The 22,672-nt window shown below is 36.9% G+C and overlaps 1 protein-coding gene across 3 annotated transcripts in view; it reads left to right on the top strand.

Annotated features, from left to right (window-relative positions):
• Positions 1-22,672, top strand: part of LOC150094438 (rho GTPase-activating protein 12-like) — a 413,607-nt gene that overhangs the window by 252,864 nt on the left and 138,071 nt on the right. For all 3 annotated transcript variants that reach the window (XM_090412339.1, XM_090412341.1, XM_090412338.1), the window contains one exon: positions 4,770-4,868. In XM_090412339.1, coding sequence (XP_090268465.1) covers positions 4,770-4,868 — 99 coding nt within the window. The remainder of the gene's footprint in view (positions 1-4,769; positions 4,869-22,672) is intronic.

Genomic DNA, 22,672 nt, shown 5'->3' with positions numbered 1-22,672 from the left:
TATGCAATGGCACTATCTTACCTTCTTTCCATTTCCCTGCACCTTTCCTGCAGCTAGACTTTCATTGAAAAGCCAGGTCAAAGGCACTGTCAGTTCCCTAGCACATTCTCTCAAAACTCGTGGTGAAATACCATCCAGTCCCACAGCTTTACTGACATCCAGAGTACGCAGTATTCGGAACACACTCTCCTCCTGCAACTCTAAACCTCAAACCTGCCCTATCCCTCTAGAATTAAAACTGACTTCTTCAAGATGAAATACTCTAATAAAGTGTTCATTCAACAATTCCACTATGTCCTCTGCATCAGTCACTCTATTCCCATTTTTATCCCGCAATATCATTCTTCCACAGTCATTTCTCCTCCTACTGGCCACATAGCTAAAAAATTCCCTAGGATTTTCTTTGGATCTTAGGGCCAATCTCCTCTCATATTCCAGTTTCACAACCTGACTGAATAGTCAATCTTCTGGCCTGTGTCTTGTATTCTTCATGCATCTTCTCTTCACCTGTCTCCTTATATCTCTTCCATAGCCTCTTTTTCGCATGCAATTCCTGCATAATATTGTTTGTCATCCACTTTGCTCCAAATTGTGTCCTCTTCTTCACTCGTGGTATACAACTTACCATTGCTGCTAACAAATATTCTTTCACAATTTCCCATGCACTAATGATATCCCAGTCTTCCAATTCCTCACTCCATGAAACTTCTCCAAGTTGACATCTTAGACTATTATAATCACCTGCCTTATAACTCCACATATGTTCCTGTCTCTTTGATACTCCTGCATGTCTATTCATTTTCCAAGTCAAAACCATATGGTCACTCTCTCCAACTGGTGGGAGAGATGTCATCTCAGTTATTATCAACTTTTCTGATGCTATGACCAAATCCAAAACTCTTGAACCTCTTGATCCCTCTATTACATGTTGCCTAAGACATTTGTCCCTCAAGAATTCTAGAAATTCCATTCTCTTATTGCTACATGCATCTTCCTCTCCCCAATTTATACTACTTTAGTTAAAATCTCCCATAACAATCATTCTTCTTGCACTTGCCAAACTCAACTGTCAAACATCTCCTGATTCCCACCCTCTGTGCTCCTGGGTCTGTAGCAACACCCCACTAAATATCCGGTCTTGCCCAGCTCTACCTCACACCATATGCTTTCAAAATCATTAGTGTCACTGCCTTCCAAAGCCTCCACTCTTAGAGGACATAGGTCGTCACTTATCATAAGCAGTACTCCATCACCACGCTTTCCCTTCCTATCCTGCCGAAAAATGCTGTACCCAGTGACTTCTATTCCTGTTATTATATCCTTTTCTGTCAACCACGTCTCAGTGATCCCAATAATTTTTGGCCAGGCTGATGCTATCTGCACCACCACTTCGTCTCCCTTATTCTGGATACTCCCGGCATTAGTATAAATCATATAAATGCCGTTGTTTCTATACCCAGCATTATCCCCTGTAGACTCCACTGGGCTCAGTGTTACCTGATGTCATCCTCCTTCTCCCAAGTACCCATTACCACAAGAGTCCACCCCTGCTACCATCCTCACTAGTACACACTGACTCATTCAGAACAGTAATCTCTCCAGATGCCTACGTCCTTCCTCATTCAAATGTAAGCATTTCTTGCATACAATTCCTCTCTGTCCTCATATGCACTCCAAGCATCCACATATTCCAGTCCTATCTTGTCACACATTCTAGCTATTATGTCATTCAATATTACCGCTCTTCTGCTCATCTCATCATTATCATACCTAGGCAACACCACACTGTTGTTCCTCTCTGTGTCTTCTTCCATACACTTTCAAGCAAAAATCTCATATCTCTCGCTGCCCGACTTAAATTACCACTCAGGTCATTTGTTCCTACCATCACAATCATCTCATCCACCCTTTCACCTCTCTTGATTGCCATAGCCACTCTTTCTATCGTTCCTCCTGGCAAACACTCCTCACGTGTCCTATCTTGAACACCACGGATCATTGAGTCCCCCATACATTATACCTCTTACCATTCTCTCTCTCTCCCCTGTTGTTTCCGTTCTCTCCTCTTCTTTCATTCCCATATGTCTCTCTCATCCCATCTCCTCTACTGCTCCTATTCTCTCTTCTAGCAGTCCCATACCCCCCTTCTTCCCTCTCCTACTGTTTCCATTCTCTCCTCTTCTAGCATTCCCATACCTCATCCTCTTTCTCTCCCACTGTTTCCATTTTCTCCTCTTCTAGCACTCCCATACCTCTCTTTCTCATCCCCTCTCTCCTACTGTTTCCATTCTCTCCTCTTCTAGCACTCCCATACCTCTCTCTCATTCCCTGTCTTCTACTGTTTCCATTTTTCCATTCTCACCTCTTCTATCAATCCCAAAATTCTCTCCTCTCCTATCATTCTCAAAACTCTCTCTCTCTCCCCTTCTCTGATTCGCCTTGCATTTATCTCTTCCATTCTGCTAATCTCATCTTTCATATTTCATACTCTCATTCACAAGACATTCCACCTCCTCTTTCAGCTCATCTATCTCCCTCTGCAGGTCAGTCACTCTTAATCGAAATTCACTCTCCTAAACTTTCACAGTCACTCGCGCCTTCCACACTATCAACTATTATTTTCTCATTCATATTTTTTTCTTCATTCTCTCCTATCACACTACTCATCTTCCTATATTCATTTTCCATTCCTGGAGCAACAAGGTTGGATATTGATATATCTAATGCATTTATTTCATCCTACTGGTTACACTTTACGCACGCACCCCCCCCCTCACAAGCCACATATCCAGTTCCCATGATGCATACATGCCGCAAATACTGAATGTCGCAAAGTCCCTTATTAAATTACTTATAATAGAGTTCTTAAATGGTGGAGGACTTGGCAACATGCCATTTTCTACTGCAGCCGAATCCGCTATCATTCCTTACTGTCAAGGAACTACTAGCGTAATTATTAATTATTCAAAATAATGTCGCTAATTAGTGTCAAAAATAAACACTAAATAAGTATTAGGAAGTATAAATAAATAAGAAAAAGTACAAACAATTACAAACAAAACATTTAAGTACACTTAAGAAATAAAACTAAATACAGTAATGAAAACTTAGCTTTGTCTTGTCTTCCACCGTTATGCATTTGATTCCCACCCCATCTTCTCGGCAACCAAAATACACAATGTCACGACAACAACTAACTTCAAAAAACAATCAACTGAAGTACACTCATATTCCAGAGCAACAATTTAGCACCCAAAACGTAGAAAAATAACGAACTAGCAACAGATGTGATGGACTGATGTTGAAAGAGGTGTACATGATGTTACAGAACCTTGATGAATATGTCTATGGGATTAGATGGAATATCAGCTTACATATTCCAAGAATATGTGGAGTACTGGCAGTGCCTTTGACTAGATTGTTTGAGTCCCAAGGAATGGAAAGAGGACAAAATAGTTCCATTTCACAAAGGAGTCTACAGAACAGAAGTAGCAAATAATTGACTAATCAGCATTTTGAGATGGGTGGTCAAGGTATTTATTGGTTCAAGGAGAAGTTGGTTAAAAGCAAGATTCAGGAATGGCTTGATAGAAATCAGAGTATGGGTGGACAGCATGGTTTTGTGAAGAGTATGTCATACCTCGGTAATTTATTCACTTTTTATAATAATGATACTGCTAGATTTTGCAAAAGCATTTGACAGGGTGCTCCACAAAACTCTGTTATATGGAGAAGTTGAGTCCCATAGAAGGCATGTGACCAGTGGTATACCACAGGGCTTTGTACTCGTCACTGCTTTAACTTGTACATTAATGATATAGGAAATAACCTGAGGGGAAGTATTCAGTTATATACTGATTATGTAAAACTGGAAGCAGCATTATATGAAGATCTTCAGGATAACTTATGTAGACTAACAATATGGGCCAAGAAGAATGGTTATGCATTTTGGATGAAAAGATTATCATCTAGGTACTACATTGATGCAATTGAATTGCAAGAAATCACTAGAGATTTGCTAGTAATTTGCAAGAAAATGCTAGAGATTTGGGAATGCTAGTGGACTTTGGGTTATTAACCCCCCAACCGGCCAGGGCATATATATATATATATCTGGATATGATTCTGTAACACATTGAATAACATGGATAAGAAGTGCAAGTTGGTCTTACTATTTCATCCACCTCGGCTGGTAGAGAGGTTAAAGGCACCTAGATTCCTTGGAGATCTAGAACAGTGGAAAGGATCCAGAGGTTAGTGACCAAGATGGTGGCAGGTTTATGGGATGCTTCCTATGAAGATAAATTGAAGATTTTTTGGAATACAGAAATAGTTGGAATACTGATAAGAGGAAACGGGATATGATAGAGACACATATAAGTTACTTAAAGATTGTTATAGGATTGACACAGATGAAATGTAAATGACTCGTGGGGAGAAATCGAGGTAATCCCTGGAAAATTAAGAGAGTTTACTTAGTAAGGACATGAGGGATAGATTTTTCGCTGGAGTGTGATGAATGTATTGCCAGACTCATTTATTTATGAGTGCTGTGTCAGTGAATGATTTCAAAGCCAAGTATAACAGGTATTGTGCAAATGAAGGTAAGTATTTGGTTTTTGGAATGTTGATTGACCTCATGGAGGTGTCTGTAATAATAATAACAATTTTCAGCCATTAAGAATGAATTATTCCATTTTTTTAATTAATGTGAACACTGTGCATTCTTTTAAAATACTTACATATTAACTTTTTTTCCTCTTCTCTAGATTAGTACAGTGTATGGCCACCAGGTGTTGCTCCAAGATGATAATGCCCAAACTAGCAAAGAATGGTTTGATTCCATTAGTGCTGCCATTTTTAAATTAGTAAGTACTTTCAGGAATTGAAAACATTCTCAGAAATGTTTAATATTGACAATAGCATTATTTACAGTAATGTTAACTAATTTTTTTTTATTGCCATAGGTGTTTGATGAGACTCAGAAGGCCATAATATAAAAATTTTAAATATCCATAAGAATGTGAATGAGATGCATAATAACAGAATATGTATTATGCACTCTAGCTCCAAGTTTATAATAGATATAATAACAGATGAGAGACAAAATGTACTCTGAGACTCTTGAAACATACTTAATATAAGAGCATAAGCATTTCTGAGTAACATATCACTCTTATATTTTGAACATGTAAATGCCAAAACAAAAGATTTAATAGGATTAAAAACTCAAACATATTTCAGGCTGAATCATACACCCGATCATTGATGCGATCAATAAAATAAACTAATTCAAAAAAGACAATGTTTAACAGTTGGCTTATTAAGGCAGGTCCTTCTTGCTAGAGATAACAAATATAAATAGAAATAACAATTCTGGGGGTGGGGGGAGGGGATTAAGAAGATATGGAGAGAACTTTCCCAAATGTTCATATTGGATAAGCTATCATGCCAGTATAAATCGATTGATGTAGCAAGCTTTCATGCTTAAAATGACTTCTGTATGCAAGCTGTATGTCTTTCCAAAGGATCCTTTGCTTTGTGCGATACTGCACTAAACTGGACTTGAGAAATAAACCATAAGAGATGTAGTTTTGATGCTCATTAATTCAACAGGATTAGTGAGCACAACAGAACATTCATCTGACCAAATTGGTCAGCTCGGAAAATTCCAGTATGAATTTCAGATGATTGGAATTGAGCTCTAATAATATCCATCTAAAAAAATGGAAAATCGAGCTATATGAGAATTACAGAACAATCTCTTGACTGAGTGCTCTAGTTAATTTATACAAGTACATTTGAAAAAAAAAGTGTGGAAGAGAAACTTGGAGAAGAACAATCTTGATAGTAAGGGATATGAAAAACATTAGTTGCTTTTCTAGCAGAGAACCTATAAATCAAGTGAAATATTTCACCTATTTAGGCACAATTTTTAGTGAAGATAGCAGATTGAATATGGAAATAGATAACAAAATGAGCATATCTGATTGGTAGGGTGCAAAAATAAGGTTGCAAAGGTCATAATCCTTAACGTATGTATATGCATTTAACCATTAACAGGCAGATAATAAACTTTACACACTAAATATAAGTTAATTATCAGCATATTGTTACATCCCTCAAGTCATAATGCACTGGATGGAATCTTTACTGTGGTCATGGCTCTCACAAATGTGAGAGAGCCTAATCACATTTACAGAATACCCAATTTGCCTATCATGAGGGAGGCATCTGATGTGGTGTAAACACACATTATATTAGTTGACTTCAATGAATAACAGTAAAATGAGAAGACTATAAAATATTGAATATTCTAAATTATTATAAATGTCCTGTTATATGTCTAAAGATTTGTTTTGTTTTCCATTTAGAAAAACTATGTAAGTGTGGAAATTAAACATTTATCTGTGAAGTAATTTTTAACTAGGATTATGAATAAAATAAACAAAATTTAATTGGAACAAATGGTGAACTTTTTAAAACATGGATATATGCGATTAATTTGGCCCAAGTAATTGTTTCAGAATTATCCGGAATAATTGGTGTCAAGGCTAGCCGGTGAAGAGACGTACTGTCGGAGAGCTCCTGAAAGATTTGTGATTTTTGTTGATTTATTAAATATTTCGTTAGATTTAATTGTGCAATTTTAGTATATTATTGTAGTTTTATTAGTGTAGTTAGTGTGCTAAAGTGTTTTATAACATAATCTATGTCGGGAAGTCGCTGCTAGAGGGATTCGTAGTGTGTAGTGTTCCTGAAAGCTCCTGATAAGGTAAGCGTTGTTTTCAGTTATCGTTGATAAATTTACTTTAATATTGCGTAGTTTTGTTTGCCTTACATATCTCAGTGCACCTGTTTGTGTGTTTTTGGTATTTATAATTTGATAAAATACGTTACTAGTAAGTATGGCTCCAGTGCGAAGGAAAATGGCGGCCAGTAATGATGGTTCGCCATCTTCTCTCAAGAACGGTAATGTAAAGGAGATGATTCAGTGTACTATCTGCGAAATGTACACTTTGCAGAGTGCGGTCAGAGTGTGGTTAGATGATAATAAAGGAGTGCATGTGTGTAGAAAATGTAGGGAGAATGAGGAATTGAAGTGTATTTCAGATCGTGAGTGTGATATTTTTGTCAAACTTCAGAATGAAGAAAATAGGGATATGACAAGAAACGGCGAGGTTGTACCAGAGAATTGTGAGAGTGTGAATGTAGAAAGTGTGAATGATAGTATTAATGGTTTTACAGAGAATAAAAAAGATGAGATAGATGCAGTGAGTGAGATCGCGTTGTTGAATGGTGCAATACAAAGGGCAAAACAGCAGCTAGAGCGTATGAGCAAAAGACGACTGATTGAACCAGCCAATAATAAAAAGTATGACATGAAAAATCGGCGTATGAGTGTAAACATGAACAAAATGAAGGCTAGAGTGCTGTATGGAGACTCGTTAGTACGAGGTGTGTTAGTAGAGGATTTGACAAAATCGTACCAACCTGGTGCGACCATAAAGGATGTAACTGAGTCTATTAGACAGCAAAAGGAAAGGGTGAAAGAAATGATTGTTGTGGCAGGTACGAATGATTTGAAAGGAGATAAAATGGAAATGATAGAAGACCTGAATGAATTGTTTGAGGTAGCAAAAGAAAAGAGTGAGAGAGTTAGAATGATTAGTCTTTTGCCACGGTATGACAGTGAATTGTTTAAAAGGAGGGCCATAATTGCGAATGACTATGTGTGGGTTATGTATGATGAGTGGTGTGGAATTTGTGGATGTGTGGAGTGAGTTCGATGGGCGAAAGGATCTATATAAGATGGATGGCTTGCATTTGAATGGTTATGGTGTAAGGAGACTTGAGAAAGTGTTGCTGAATGTAGTGGATGTGCAAATTCAGGGAAACTAGATTTATTAAGCGGGGAGGGTAGATATACAGTCCTTAGGGAGGCAGTTGAATGTATGAATGAATATAATGAATATAATGCCCGAGCGAATAAGGACAACAAATCAGAGTGGGATAGTTAATATAAGGCATCAAGGTAGGGTTGGGGCTAATGGGGGTCTTAAATTCATGTACACTAATGCTAGGAGTTTAAATTGTACATGTTTTTGGTCATAAAGTGTTACAAAATAAAGACTTATTGTTACATAGACCATATATTTATAACATACTTAAGTTCGTACACATTGTCTACCGGTTTCGCTAGTAACTGACTAGCTTTCTCAAGGCTTGCATAGTACAAAAAAAGGTAAATGCAAAAAAGGTTTAAAAATACAAAGAACCGTTAGTACCTGTTAGGTAGCTAGGGTGACACGTTCGCGTGACACAACTACTCAGCATCATGAACACGTGTTACATGCAAACGCGTAATATGATTATTTGCGTACTGTAACTCTGTTGAACTGAGGGAGTTAATTAGATTTTTCCGGGTATCGTTCAGAATGGCCCCTTGATTTCTGTTTAGTTACTTCCCGTACGTAGTATAACTGCCGCTTCTTTAATACTCAATGTCTGTAATCCTCGTCTACGTAGGGCATGGAGCTGTCATTCCAGTCTATAGTGTGGTTTGAAGTTGACAACCACACTATAGACTGGAATAAAAGTGCCAATCCTGAGGTGATCATTCTGTGGTGATTAACATCACCTACATGTTCTTTCTGTCTTATTTCCAGGCTTCTCGAAGTCTGTCCAATGTAGGAAAGACGGCACGTGCATGGAATATTATACATACCTGGATATTTATAAAATGGCACACTGTTTTTAGGAGATCTTAGGACTTGTCTTATGCTATTTGTTGGTTTAAATACAACCCTGATGTTATGTACTATGCAAGCCTTGAGAAAGCTAGTCAGTTACTAGCGAAACCTGTAGGCAATGTATAAGAACTTAAGTACGTTATAAATATATGGTCTATGTAACAATAAGTCTTTATTTTGTAATGCTAGGAGTATTAGGAACAAGAAGGAAGAGTTTTTGGCCATGGTGTTGGCACTTCCAGACCACAGGTTATTGGTATTAGTGAATCATGGCTGACAGTAGATGATATAGCTAGTTGGATCGAATGTGATGGATATAGTGTGTTCAGGAATGACAGGGAGAATAAAATGGGGGGAGGAGTATTGTTGATGATAGCTATTGAGCTACAGCCAAGGAGAATAGAAGTTGAATTGCAGGATAGAGAAAAGAGCACATTTGAGGCCATTTGGTGTGAGATTGTGGCTAGCAGAACTAAATATACAATTGGGTGCTGCTATAGACCAGGTGATGGAAAAGATGGTGGTGACAGTATGCACAAGCAAATGAGTGGAAGGAGGGTAATTATTATGGGAGATTTCAACTATGGTCGCATTGATTGGAGTGAGGAGAGGACACACGGGGGAAGGAATTGGATTTTCTGCAGTTATTAAGGGATAACTATCTGCGACAGCATGTAATGGAAAATACTAGGGGTCAGAGAGTGCTTGACCTAGTAATTACATCTGAGGATTTGGCTGTAACAAATATGACCACATTGCCACCAATTGGTGAGAATGATCATAGGGTCTTGACTTTGGAGGTGGCTGAAGGTGTGGAATTTTCAATTAAGACAAGGTACATGTGGAATTATCGGGCTGGAAAGTATGACAAGCTTAGGAGTTTGATTGGTTCTGTGCCATGGCATGTACAACTGCAAGGACTAGAAGTTGATAGTGCCTGGGAGGCAGTTAAGAAGTGTTTGCATGAAGCAATGGCTGACTGTATACCTAGAGTTCGAATGATAAATCAAGTAGGGGTTAAATGGATGAATAACACCATTAAGCTTGAGCTGCAAAAAAAGAAACAACTATGGAGAGAATTTAAGGAGAAAGGTGACCGGCAGGCACATGAACGGTATAAAGCACAGGCCAGAAGGGTAATGAGTGTGGTAAGAAAAGCTAAAAAGGATTACGAAACAACATTGGCCATGCAAGCTAAAGAGAATTCTAAACAGTTTTTTAGATATGTAGCAAGTAAAAGGAAAAATGTACATGGCAGAATGATTTTAAAGAATGCCGATGGTAGGGAGGTAACTGAATCAGTTGATATAGTTGAGTTACTGAGTGAGCACTTTGCAAGTATATATCAACCAGGTGGTGACATTGCAGAAACGAATAAACCAGTAGATTATACGGGAATTGTGGTGAATGAAGTGGAGGTGAGTAGTCTATTGCATAACCCCAATGTCAATACATCCGTGGGATTGGATGGTATACCAGCTCATGTTGTACGAGAAGCAGCTGAAGAATTGTCAGTACCCTTGACCATTTTGTTTAATTTGAGTCTCGGGTCTGGGTTAGTCCCGAGGGAGTGGAAAGAGGGGGAAATAGTTCCTCTGCATAAAGGTGGTTCCAAGACTGCTGTGGTAAATTACCGCCCGATTAGCATATCAGGAATCATTGTCAATAAAAAAAAAATCAGTAAAAAGTAAGCAGATGGGGATAGATACAGGGTTGGTGAGATGGATAGGAGGGTGGTTGAAGGAGAGATACCAGAGAGTGGTTTATTCAGGAGTGGAGTCTAAAAGACAGCTTGTGACTAGTGGTGTGCCGCAGGGCTCTGTTCTTGGACCACTGCTTTTCAATTTGTTCATCAATGATATAGGAAAGGATTTGAGAGGAAGTGTTCACTTGTTTGCTGATGATGCAAAGTTGGGTAGAGCAATTGTGAGTGCACAGGATGTCAAAATTTTACAGGATGATTTGGATAGTTTGGAGGACTGCGCTAGGAAAAATGGATGTCAATTTAATGTGGCAATGTGTAAGGTTATACACTTTGGGGTGAAAAGAATAGCAGCAGTATATCGCATTGGTGGAACCATACTCCAGGAGATTGATGAGGCCAGGGATTTGGGAGTGTTGGTGGATAGGGAATTGAAGTTTTGGAGGGGGGGGGGGGGGCACATTGCAAAAGTGACTAAATCAGCTCATCAAATCACTTGGCTTCTGAAAAATACTTTAACATGCAGAGACAAACAAGTTGTTGTTCCTCTGTATCGAGCCTTGATAAGACCCCATCTGGACTACTGTGCCCAGTTATGGGCACCAGGGTTTCTTCGTGATGGGGAGGAAGTGGAGAGGATCCAGAGACGAGTGACCAAGATGATAGAAGTCTGTGGAATGAACCTTATGAGAATAGGTTGAAGATTTGTGGGTTGCAGAGATTGGACGATAGGCGAAGGAGGGGTGATATGATTGAGACATTCAAATTACTGAAGGGTTTCTACAGGATTGATCCAGAAGATATTTTTGAAAATATGACTGGTGGTGGGAGGACTAGGGACCATGCATGGAAACTGGGCAAGAGCATGGTTGACAAGGGTGTCAGAGCTAGGTTTTTTACTTGGAGAGTGGTGAATGAGTGGAATAAGCTTCCAGAGTCTGTTGTGGGTGCTACGACCGTGAATGAGTTCAAGGCAAGGTATGATAGATACTGTGTCAATGTCGAATAGATGTTCTTGACATGATGTTAGGGCCTCCCTCGATGAGTCTGTCGACTCCTTGGAGTTTCCCAGACCAACAACAAGAACAATAATAATAATTCTACATGAACAGAAAATGCACCTTCAGGTGATAAGTGGAAATATTAACAAATTATCATAATAATTCTGAGAATAATATTTTCCCATATAGATACAGTATTAATGTAATGACACAAATATTTTATCTTCTTGTATGGTTTGTTTTGTTAAAATTTTGCACATACCTATCGATGGCCCTTTTTTTATGATTAAAAGAAATCATATATATTATAAGTTTTTCTCATTTTGTTCTGCCATTAATAATCAACTATAAACAAAAGGATAAAAATATATTGTATACAATTTATCTAATATCTGCATTTAAAGTTGCAGCCATATTGAAAGGAAATATGTGTTTCTTGCTTTCAGAAGCACTGGCTGTAAAATGCAGCCAGTGTTCAAACCGTCATCCCCTGCACCAATTTATTATTACCATAGAAAACTCAGCTGGAATTAATATTCAGTATGACCTGAACTAGTCAAAGTGTGGATTACTGCTTAAAAATTTTAACTCTGTTAAATATGACATGTACTTTACATTTAACAGATTTATATCTCCAGTGGTGAGCTATGGAAATTTTAACAAAGGGCTCGCATTGTTGACCAAAAAAAGCCGTATTTCACACAAAAACTTTTATTAATACAGCTTGTGTACAAATGCCAATCAACCTGTAAAGGCTATCATTTTTAAACAAATATTTCATGATCTAAACATGAAATATTTGCACACAACCATCTATGTTAATTTATCTTACATAAGAAAAACATTTTTTAATTATCAAAATATAATAAGAATAAAATCTTTTATAATCACACGTATGCAATAGTCTGCATTTTTTATAAACAAAATAAATTTGTTTTGTTTGCGATAGAAGTTTTTATGACAAACAGTCTATAAATAAATATTATCTAAACACAATAATATTGAAATACAGCAATAGTACTTCTAAATAAGAGTTAGTTATTCATTAATCTCAGTGGTTAAGAATTCTAACAATTTCAATATTGAAATACATTATATTTCTCTTTTGTTTTTATACTTCAAGTGATAATCAACGGTTTTACCATATGATTGGCTATCAGAAGGGAGAAGGGTAAAGATAGTGCATATGCTTATTTTATTTTCAAACTTGGGTGCCTTCATTATAGATGAGTTGAAACAATAATTCCAAATAATCTATACACGCTGCCAAATAGACTAATTTTTGTTAGGTTACCGTATGAGTTTGTCGCTTAATATATTTCAAAAAATTATGTTTTTTTTTTTAAGCAAACAAGAAGAACAATGGACTCGCCAATTTGAGAAAAATTTAACAAAGGACTCACGCGATCCCCTCGAGCCCCTTATAGCTCACCATTCATCTATTATGACAGCACCAGATGACTAATTTTACATTATTATTAATCTCCTAGCATTGATCTCCTATATTGATGTCCCACACAATGAAAATCCTAGAATGGGTTCTTGATGGAAGATTGAGGAAAGAGGTGGAGATTGCACAGGAACAATTTGGCTTCATGCCTGGTAGATCAACAACAGATACTATCTGTGGGTTACGGCAGATGATGGAAATGTTTTGAGAGAAACAAAGGGAGCTACATCTGGCATTTATTGATCTGGAGAAAGCATACGATAGAGTGCCAAGGCAAGAAGTCTGGAGGTGTCTGAGGGAGAAGACGGTTCCGGAGAAATATGTCAGGTTGGTGCAGGAGATGTACAGAAATGTGAAGACGGGTGTTCGGACCTGTCTGGAACAGACAAAAAGTTTTCAAGTAACAGTTGGCTTGCATCAAGGGTCAGCATTAAGTCCGTTTCTGTTTAACATTGTGATGGAGTGGGTGACGGAGGAGGTGAGAGAAGATGCGGCTTGGACAATGTTTTATGCAGATGACATCTTGCTGTGTGCAGATTCAAGAGAAGAAGTGGGAACTAAACTGGAAAGATGGAGAAAAGTACTTGAAGAGAGAGGTATGAGACTGAGTAGAATTAAGACAGAGTATATGTGTTGAACAGTGGGCGGTAGCCAGGAGACAGACCTGGAAGGAAGTGTCATCAGGAAGGTGAGGGACTTTAGATACTTAGGTTCAACAGTGGAAGAAGATGGAGGAGCTGAGAAGGAAGTGGGATGCAGGATACAAGTGGGTTGGAGGAACTGGAGGGAGATGGCTGGAGTGTTATGCGATAAGAGGGTGCCGATCAATCTGAAAAGCAAAATCTATAGGACAGTAGTGAGGCCAGCTATGACATATGCTATAGAAACTGTGGCCCTGAGGAAAAATGACATCAGCAGGATGGAAGTAGCAGAGATGAGAATTCTTAGGTGGATGTGTGGTGTGACCAGAAAGGATCGTCTGAGAAATGACTATGTGAGGGGAACAGGAGAAAGTTATGAACTTAGGAGCGAAGTACAGGAGGCAAGGTTGAGATGGTTTGGTCATGTGATGAGGAGGAAGGACGAATATGTGGGAAGAAGGGTCATGCAGATGGATATGCAGGGAAGGAGGAATCGTGGGCGGCCAAAGAAGAGATGGAAGGAGCTGGTAGATGAGGACTTGAGGATGAAGAACTTGGATGTGGTGACAGCCCAAGACAGGAGGATGTGGAGGAGACTCATCATCAACAGTGACCCCACTTAAGTGGGAGAAGCTGCAGAAGAAGAAGATGATTAATCTCCTATCAACAGTTTTCCTCTAAAGTAGTCTGTTACTTGAGCATGCAGTATTGTCCCATCTAATCTAAGGCACTTCTGACTGAATCAATCTGCCTAGACCTTAGTCTTCCTCTGGGTCCTTTTCCTGCCATCTTAGCATAAGTTGTCTCTCCCATTCTATTTAAGCAACCATACCACCTTGATTAGCCCTTATAACACATTCTTGAATGCTAATAATGTCAGTTTCTTTTCTAATATATTAATTTTTAATTATGATTCTGCCATTGATTACCATCTGTTGAGGTCTCTTCTTTTTCTTCTTAGAAAAAGAAGAGACCTGAACAGATTTGTTGTCTCTAATCTTTGATCAAGTGCTTTATTTCTAACTCAATTCTTCAATCTGATTATACAGATCTAATCCATAACTTAAATGGATTTGAACACTGTCTTGTATACTGCTAGTTTAGAGTTTGGTTAATTTCTCTTATTCCATATAAATTTATTCAACTGGCTCCTTAACATACTAACTTTACTTATTCTATTGTCTATTTCCAGATTTAACTTGCCATTTTCACTAAACACTGTGCTTAAATAGCTGAAATATTTTTCTTGTCCTACAGGTTCTCCATTGAGAATACAGCTGAATTTGCTATGTTCCTACCTATTTTCATAGTTCTGGTCTTTTTATTGCTGATTTTTTTTTAGATCAATTTAGAGAATCCTAATGACTTGCACTGGATGTGTTGAGGAGTAAATCATCTTCATAAAGCAAGAGCTAAGTTTGATTTCTACTATCGTTCTGTTACAGCTTGTTTCATTTAAGTCTTTCAAAGTAATCACTTCAGACATCTGGTATATATAAATTCTAAGTTTTCATGTCACCTTTATCATCTTTGATTCCTTTTACAGTACTTGTTCCTCCATTTCCAAGTGTTATCAGTAGCATCCAGAACATTTTGCCACCTTACTGATATTTAGTTTCTATATTCTTACTGAAGTCTTCCCTTGACTTTGTTTAGCTATTTTTACACACAGCTTAACTCTCATATGTTTTTCTCTGTGTTTTTTGGAACATCTGCTGACTTATTTACTTAGAACTTTTGGTATGCTTTCTTCAGTGTTATTAGTAAGGTACAAACCTCCATGTCATCAAGACTAATAATAATAGGTCTCACTCATTCAACAGTCTTTCATATGGAATCTTAAATTGATTTGCACTTCTAGTGTTTCATAATGCACTCGGAAAAAGAGCTGCAAATGCATTATTACTGTAAATTCAGAACAAAAAGAAAAAAAAAGAAATTTTTCACTGCATAACAAAATGGGAGAGAACATGTGGTAAACCACTGGAAGTTGCACAAGCACATGGTATCAATAGCATGAGAACTCGATTTTTTTTTTCTCTCTCCCCATGTGGAGAGTGGTGAATGGATGGAATAAGTTGTACATGTGGTTATAAGTATATTGTCAGCTAATGATTTAAGGTAAGGTTATTATATGGATAAAAATTTTTTCTGCTTGGTTGGAAAGTAAATTTTACTAACAAGAAATTATATTCCAGTTTTAATCCTTTACCCAAACATGAGCAAACAAAGTTTGTGCATGAAGTATCTTCATGACTAGGCTACTTGTACACAGTGGTTGTTGACTGCACATTATTAGTTATCTTAGTATCCTATAAAGAACAGCACACTTCTTTTTGTATATTGGTATACATGTGTATTGGTGTACATTATGGGAAGGATTGTTACCCAAACTGGTTTTGACCTATATTGAGGTCCAATTATTGGGATCTAGACCAATGAAAATACTTCTTTCTCATTATGCCTTTCTTACAGGTACTTCATGGGCATTGCTCCACTGAAATGGCCACCACCATCAATCCTTTCCTTTCCTCTGATCATATAAGAACATAAGCAGCTGTGGGTCAACATCCCATCCATACACAGTTTAAATCCAAACTTATTGAACCATCTTCTCATCTGCTTCATTCATTCCTACTACCACTATTCTTTGAAACACCCTTCATCAAACTTACTAACTTAACACACATAAAACCAACAGTAATAACTTTAATGAATTAAAGGTACAAGTATTTCGTACTGAAAGTAACAGTACATTATCAGTGTAGAACAAACAGTTAAAGGAATGGAATACAAAGTACAGAACAGTCGGTGGATTACCAATGAAAATTGTTGCTGAGTGCCAGAAAATTATTATTAAATAATTCTTAAAAACTATTTCATTGATGGTTGCATAAGATAAGAATCTCCCAAACTTTTGAGAGAGAGACAGTCATTTTGATTCAAATTTGGCCGATGTAAAAGGGCTTTGCAACTTTTTTTGAAAAGCCGTTCATATTTAAAGTTGCGTCTGTGGAGAAGACAAGCTTTATCCCACTGGATATTATGTTTAGTGTCAATGCTATGTTGTGCTAGACCAGACTTATGGGGTTTCATGTATTCAATATTACTATAATACTATAGTAATATATTATTATAGTAATATATATTACTATATATTACTGTAATAATATATAATACTGATTTTCATTCTTTTTTTCCACAGAACCTCCTGTTTGTCCAAAGTATGTTAAAATTACATTCACACGGTATCTGGTAAAAGCTAGCTAATGATAGAGGTGCTAGCTTGTCTTTTGTAGATGGCAACAAGTGAGAAATTTTGTTGATAGGAAAATATGTGTGAATGAGATGATACTTCTTCAAAATTCTGCCAATCGGTTCTGAGATGCTAGAAATATAAGGAATTTGAATCCTGCAGTCTGTTGAAGAATCCTCAGGTGTTGGAACATTGGAGTCAGTTATCTGTTGGATTCAATTAGGGTCATAACCATTAGATTCTATTAACTTTTTTATAGTGAAATGTTCTTGTTGTAAGCTTAAAGGGGAGGAGCACACTTTATGTGCTCTATTATTTAAAGATTTGATAACACCGATTTTTTGAGAGGTACGATGAGCAGACTTTTCATGAATGTATCTGCCAGTGAAGGTAGGTTTTCAATAGGCACTTATTGACAAAGTACCAAAGGATGTGCGTGGAAAGAGGATGTCCAAGAATGGTAGACTACCAGCCTTTTCTTTTTCCATGGTGAACTGAATGCATGGGTGAAGATTATCTATTGTAGGAATGTGGTAAGTTCCTTTTCAGCATGTGGCCAAATAGCAAAGACATCATCGACATAACGAAGCCAAAGAGAGGTTGGGGATGAATGGATGAGAACAAGGTTCAATTTCTAAATTATGGATTTTACAACCGTGTTATAACTAATTATTTTTATTATCCTGACGTTTCAATCTTCATATCAAAATCATCATCTGAGCATACACAAATATACAAGACGAGCCTGAGTTACATTACAAACCGTAAGCTAGAGAAACAATGATTTGATCACGTTTTTCTACTGGCATGACCTCAGTGAAAAAAAAATATATATACACCTAAGCCTCTTTTTATGCGAATTTTTTTACGCGAATTGGAATATCAAAAATAATTTTTTTTACATGATTTTTATTCACTTTTACGTGACCAACCTAAAGTCTAAGTTAGGAAAAAATCCGTAATTCAAGAAAATTCTGAGAATTTTGTAGAATTGCATTCTAGTTTCAATTAAGAAAATTCTAAATTCTAGAAAATTCTGAGATATTTTTTTTTTTGGTTTGCATTCTCGTTTTAATTAAGAAAATTCTAAATTCTTACGAATTTCATTCGTAAGAATTTAGAAGTTATGTAATTCTCCGAATTATATAACTGACTGTGCATACAAAAGCAGTTCTTAGCAGTTTGAATTTGGTGTTTGAGTAGACAACACAGTTACCGCATTTTTTGCATTTGCATTTTTTAAGTGAAATCAAATTAAAATCGCGTTATAAAATTAATAATTTTGCCAAGAAATAATAAATGGAAAGCTATATGTAATTTTCAGACATTAATTTCATTAACCAAATATTTTAATCCAACCCTCACATGATGTTGCCGATAACCAAAAAAAAAAAAAGGAAAGCCATTTCCTTGGATATAAAAATTCAAATTTTAGATCATCTTCAAACTGGGGAAGGTGCGACGGCTGTGGGGTAAGCATTTTGGAGTCGGTGAATCAACTGTCAAATCTATAAAGAAAAATGAAGAGTCTATTAGAAATGCGGTATGTTCTGGTACAAAATCAAGTGCAAAATTATCATCATACACAAGAGATGTTGTTCTAGAAAAGGCCGAAAAAGCTTTAGTGATGTGAATAGAAGAATGTACAAAAAAGAATGCCAGTTGACGGAAATTCCATCAAGCAATCAGCATTGAGATTTTATAAACAGATTAAAAAACTGCAGCCAGATACTTTATCGCAATCAAGGAAAAAATATGAATTTCATGCAAGCAATGGTTAGCTGGCTAAGTTTATTAAAAGACATGCTCTTCGTAATATAAAAATTAAAGGTGAAACGGCTTCTGCTGATGAAACAGCTGCTGAAGCATTTCCACAAAAACTTGCTAAAATAATTGAAGATGGAGGTTACACTCTTGAACAAGTTTGGAATATGGATGAAACTGGCCTGGGGTGCTTAAGGGTCAAAGCTGTATAACTGAGAGGAGACCTCCACATAGCCTTTAAAGGAATGCGGAGAACTGACCAGGGCTTCTGACCTAATATCCAATCCTTACCTTCTCGTGGTGCACCCTGTTGGGTATCTACTTGGATACTGAACGAACGAGGATGGGCTGGCAATTTCGGATTTAGCCGACCAAATTGTATTCTTATTGGTTAAACCAAAATAAAAAATGATGGTACAATGTGAAAAAATTTCATGCCAGCTGAAACTTGTTTAACTGGGGCATCGCCCGGTTAAACAAGGCCCCTGTTGTTTTCGCCAGGGAACCAGGGCGAACAGCGAAAAGTCAGCTACTGGAACAAATGTGAAAGCACACCCCAACTTAACATCACCAGAGTTAAAAATTGGTACTATCAACATAAGAAGCCTGAATGGCAAAGAAATGGAGCTAGCTGAGGAATTAGATAAGTACCAGATCGACATAATAGGGGTGACTGAAACAAAAAAAGACAAAAACTGGTGAGATCTTTCTGAGCAATAAATACAAAATGTTATATTCAGGCAATGACAATCAAGGAAAAGAAGGAGTAGCCATAGTATTCAATACCAAATACGAGGCTAATCTTCTTGAATGGCAGGCAGTCTCAAGTAGAGTAATGTGGGAAAATATGAGAATATAGAACTGAACAATGAGACTTATTTGTGCCTATGGTCCCACAGAAGGTTCTACTAAGGTAGAAGCGGAGGAATTTTTTGATGCTTTAGAAAAAGCAACTGACACAATGAAAAAGGAAAAATTGGTCCTTGTTGGGGATCTAAATAGCAGAGTAGGAAATGATTGTGAGATATACAAAAATATTTTGGGAAAATTTGGAGACAACAGCAAAGCTAATAATAATGGCAAATATTTGTTGGATTTCTGCTCAGGACATGGACTGGTTACTACTAACACCATGTTCCAACATAAAAATGTGCACAAATTCATAGGGAGAAAAGAGGCAAGGAGTAAGAAAAGTCTCATTGACTATGTTATTGTTGATAGTGATGTTTTCTCCCTGGTGCACAACACCAGAGTATACACAGGATTTGAAATTGGAAGTGATCACTATTTAGTCTTGAGCAGGATAAAATTGAATTTCATATTGAAAAGAATAACATGTAAGAAAGTTTTAAAGCGAATAAAAGTTGAGCAGCTCTCAGATGTGAACTGTAGACTAAAATACACAAAGATTATTGAAGAAAAAATGAAACAGTTTGAGAACAGGAATGAAACCTTGGAGATTCAATGGCAAGCCTTCAAGAATGCCCTGAAGAAAGCTTGTGCTCTTAGAGAATACAGAGACAAATGGAAGAATGCTAAACACTGTGTAAAACTAGCTAAACAAAAGTCATGGGAGGACTTTGGCAAGAATATAGAAAATAAATATCAAGAAGGTGGCAAAATATTCTGGAGGTTGTTGAAGAAGCTTAGGAATGGAGGAAAGTGTGCTGTAAAAGGAGTTAGAGATGATAAAGGTGCATGAAAACGGAAGAAAGAGATATCCTTGAAGTATGAAGTAATTACTTTGAAAACTGCTAAATGAAACAAGCAGTGATGACAGCACAGTGGTAAAAAACACTGACCAGGCTTGCAGTCAGGAATACATATCCATACTTGAAGTAGAAAAAGCCATCAAAGGCTTAAAATGTGGAAATGCAGCAGGAGTGGATGATATTCGACCAGAAATGCTGAAGTATGGTGGTATAAAAGTTAGTGGTTGCACTGCATAGTTCAGAAAGCTTTGACAGAGGGACGAATTCCCAATGATTGGAGTAGAGCTCTCATAGTACCCATATATAAAAAGAAAAAGAAAACTGAATGTGAGAATTACAGAGGTATTTCTCTACTAAGTGTTCCTGGCAAGATCTATGCAAGTATACTTGAGAAACGATTGAGAAGAATTGTGGAAGAAAAAGCTTGGTGAAGAACAAGCTGGATTCATGTCAAATAGAGGCTTTTATGATCAGATCTTCAGTTTACGACAATAGTTGAGAAAGCATGGGAATATAACAAAGATCTGTATTTAATTTTTGTCGATTTGGAAAAGGCATATGTCAAGGTACCAAGAGAGAAGCTATTCAATACACTACAGTTATATGGTTTCAATGGGGTATTATATCAAGCAATACTTAGTCTTTATTTGAGTTGTAAGTCAGCAGTTATAATTGAAGGAAGTACAAGTAAGATGGTTTAATGTTAAATCTGGTGTGAGACAAGGATGTACATTATCCCCTCTGTTATTCATTATCTATATGGATCACATTATGAAGGAAAGTGGTATTAAACATGATATGAAAATTGGAGATGTTAATGTCAGCTCTTTGCTTTATGCGGATGATGTTATACTTCTAAATAAATCCGCTACGAGTCTGCAAGATTCTCTGAATAAATTGAATAACTATTGTAATAGATATGGTATGAAGGTCAGCAATAAAAAGACAAAGATAATGAAAATAAGCAGAATCATTGAAAATGTCAACTGTGTTGTGAATGGAGAACCTGTGGAACAAGTAAAACATTTCAGTTACTTAGGCACGATTTTTAGTGAAGATGGTAAATTCAATATAGAAATAGACAACAGAATCACAAAGCTGGTATGGTGGGAAGTCAATTGAATAAATTCATACGGAATAAGAGAGAAATTAGTCGGAACACTAAATTAGCTGTATACAAGACAGTGTTCAAACCAGTTTTAACTTATGGATCTGAGAGCTGGGTCAGAAGTAAAACACTGACCAGGCATGCAGTCAGGAATACAAATCCATACTTGAAGTAGAAAAAGCCATCAAAGGCTTAAAACGTGGAAAGGCAGCAGGAGTGGATGATATTCGACCAGAAATGCTGAAGTATGGTAGTATAAAAGTTACTATAATTATTATAATATTATAAAATTATACTATAGAATTATAATATAAATTAAAAATAAATTATAATATAATATAGAATAATATAAAATAAAAAATTAAAATTATAATAGAGACCACAGATATGAGAGTCCTGAGAAAGATTAGAGGTGTGAACAGATGGCATCAATGGCAATATCATATTAAAAACGAAGCTATTAGGAAAGAACTTGACATTGTCAGCATCCAGGAATGCGTTAGCAGAGCTAATCTCAGGTAGTATGGTCACTTAAATAGAATGGGAGAGAAATGATTAGCAAAACAAGTGTTCCCTGCCAGGTTGGCAGGAAAACGACCCAGAGGAAAACCAAGATATAGGTGGATTGGTACGGTACAAAGTTCCTTAGACGATAGAAATATAATATCTGATAATGTTGGAGTCTTGACAAGTAACAGACTGATTTGGAGGAAAATTGTAGACAGGAAGTTAGTAGTGATGTAGTTTTTTCATGTAGTACTATCATATCCTGTACACCCCTTGAGGGTACATGGCAGGAATTTGATGATGATGAAACCGGCCTTTTCTGGAAAAAAATGCCAAACAGAACTTGCGTATCAAAAATGCAAAAAACTGTTGGTGTGTTCAAAGCAGCAAAGGATCGCATAACATGCCTATTTTGTTCGAACGCTTTAGGAGATCGGATGTTAAAACCACTGTTCATAAATCGATCATTAAGACCACAGCCAATGAAAGGCTTAGATTTTCAAAAATTGCCAGTTCATTGGATGGCCAACAAAAAAGCTTGGGTGACCATTGATATTTTCACTAAGTGGTTCCACAAACATTTTGTTCCAGAGGTTAGACGCTATTTGAATGACAAGGGGCTCGAATTTAAAGTGCTTTTGATTCTTGGTAATGCACCTGGTCATCCTGCCATAGATCACTCAAATGTGCAATTTTTTTTTCTGCTGCCCAATACCACATCATTGCTACAACCTATTGATCAGGGTATAATTGCGATAGACTAACATTTCTGTACATT

The sequence above is a fragment of the Typopeltis vanoorti genome, chromosome 22 (assembly GCF_054136105.1).
Source record: "Typopeltis vanoorti isolate ZY-2024b chromosome 22, IOZ_Tvanoo_1.0, whole genome shotgun sequence".
NCBI classification, from domain to species: domain Eukaryota; kingdom Metazoa; phylum Arthropoda; class Arachnida; order Uropygi; family Thelyphonidae; genus Typopeltis; species Typopeltis vanoorti.
The sequence above is the reverse complement of the archived record's forward strand: the minus strand, read 5'-3'. Positions and strand labels throughout refer to the sequence as shown.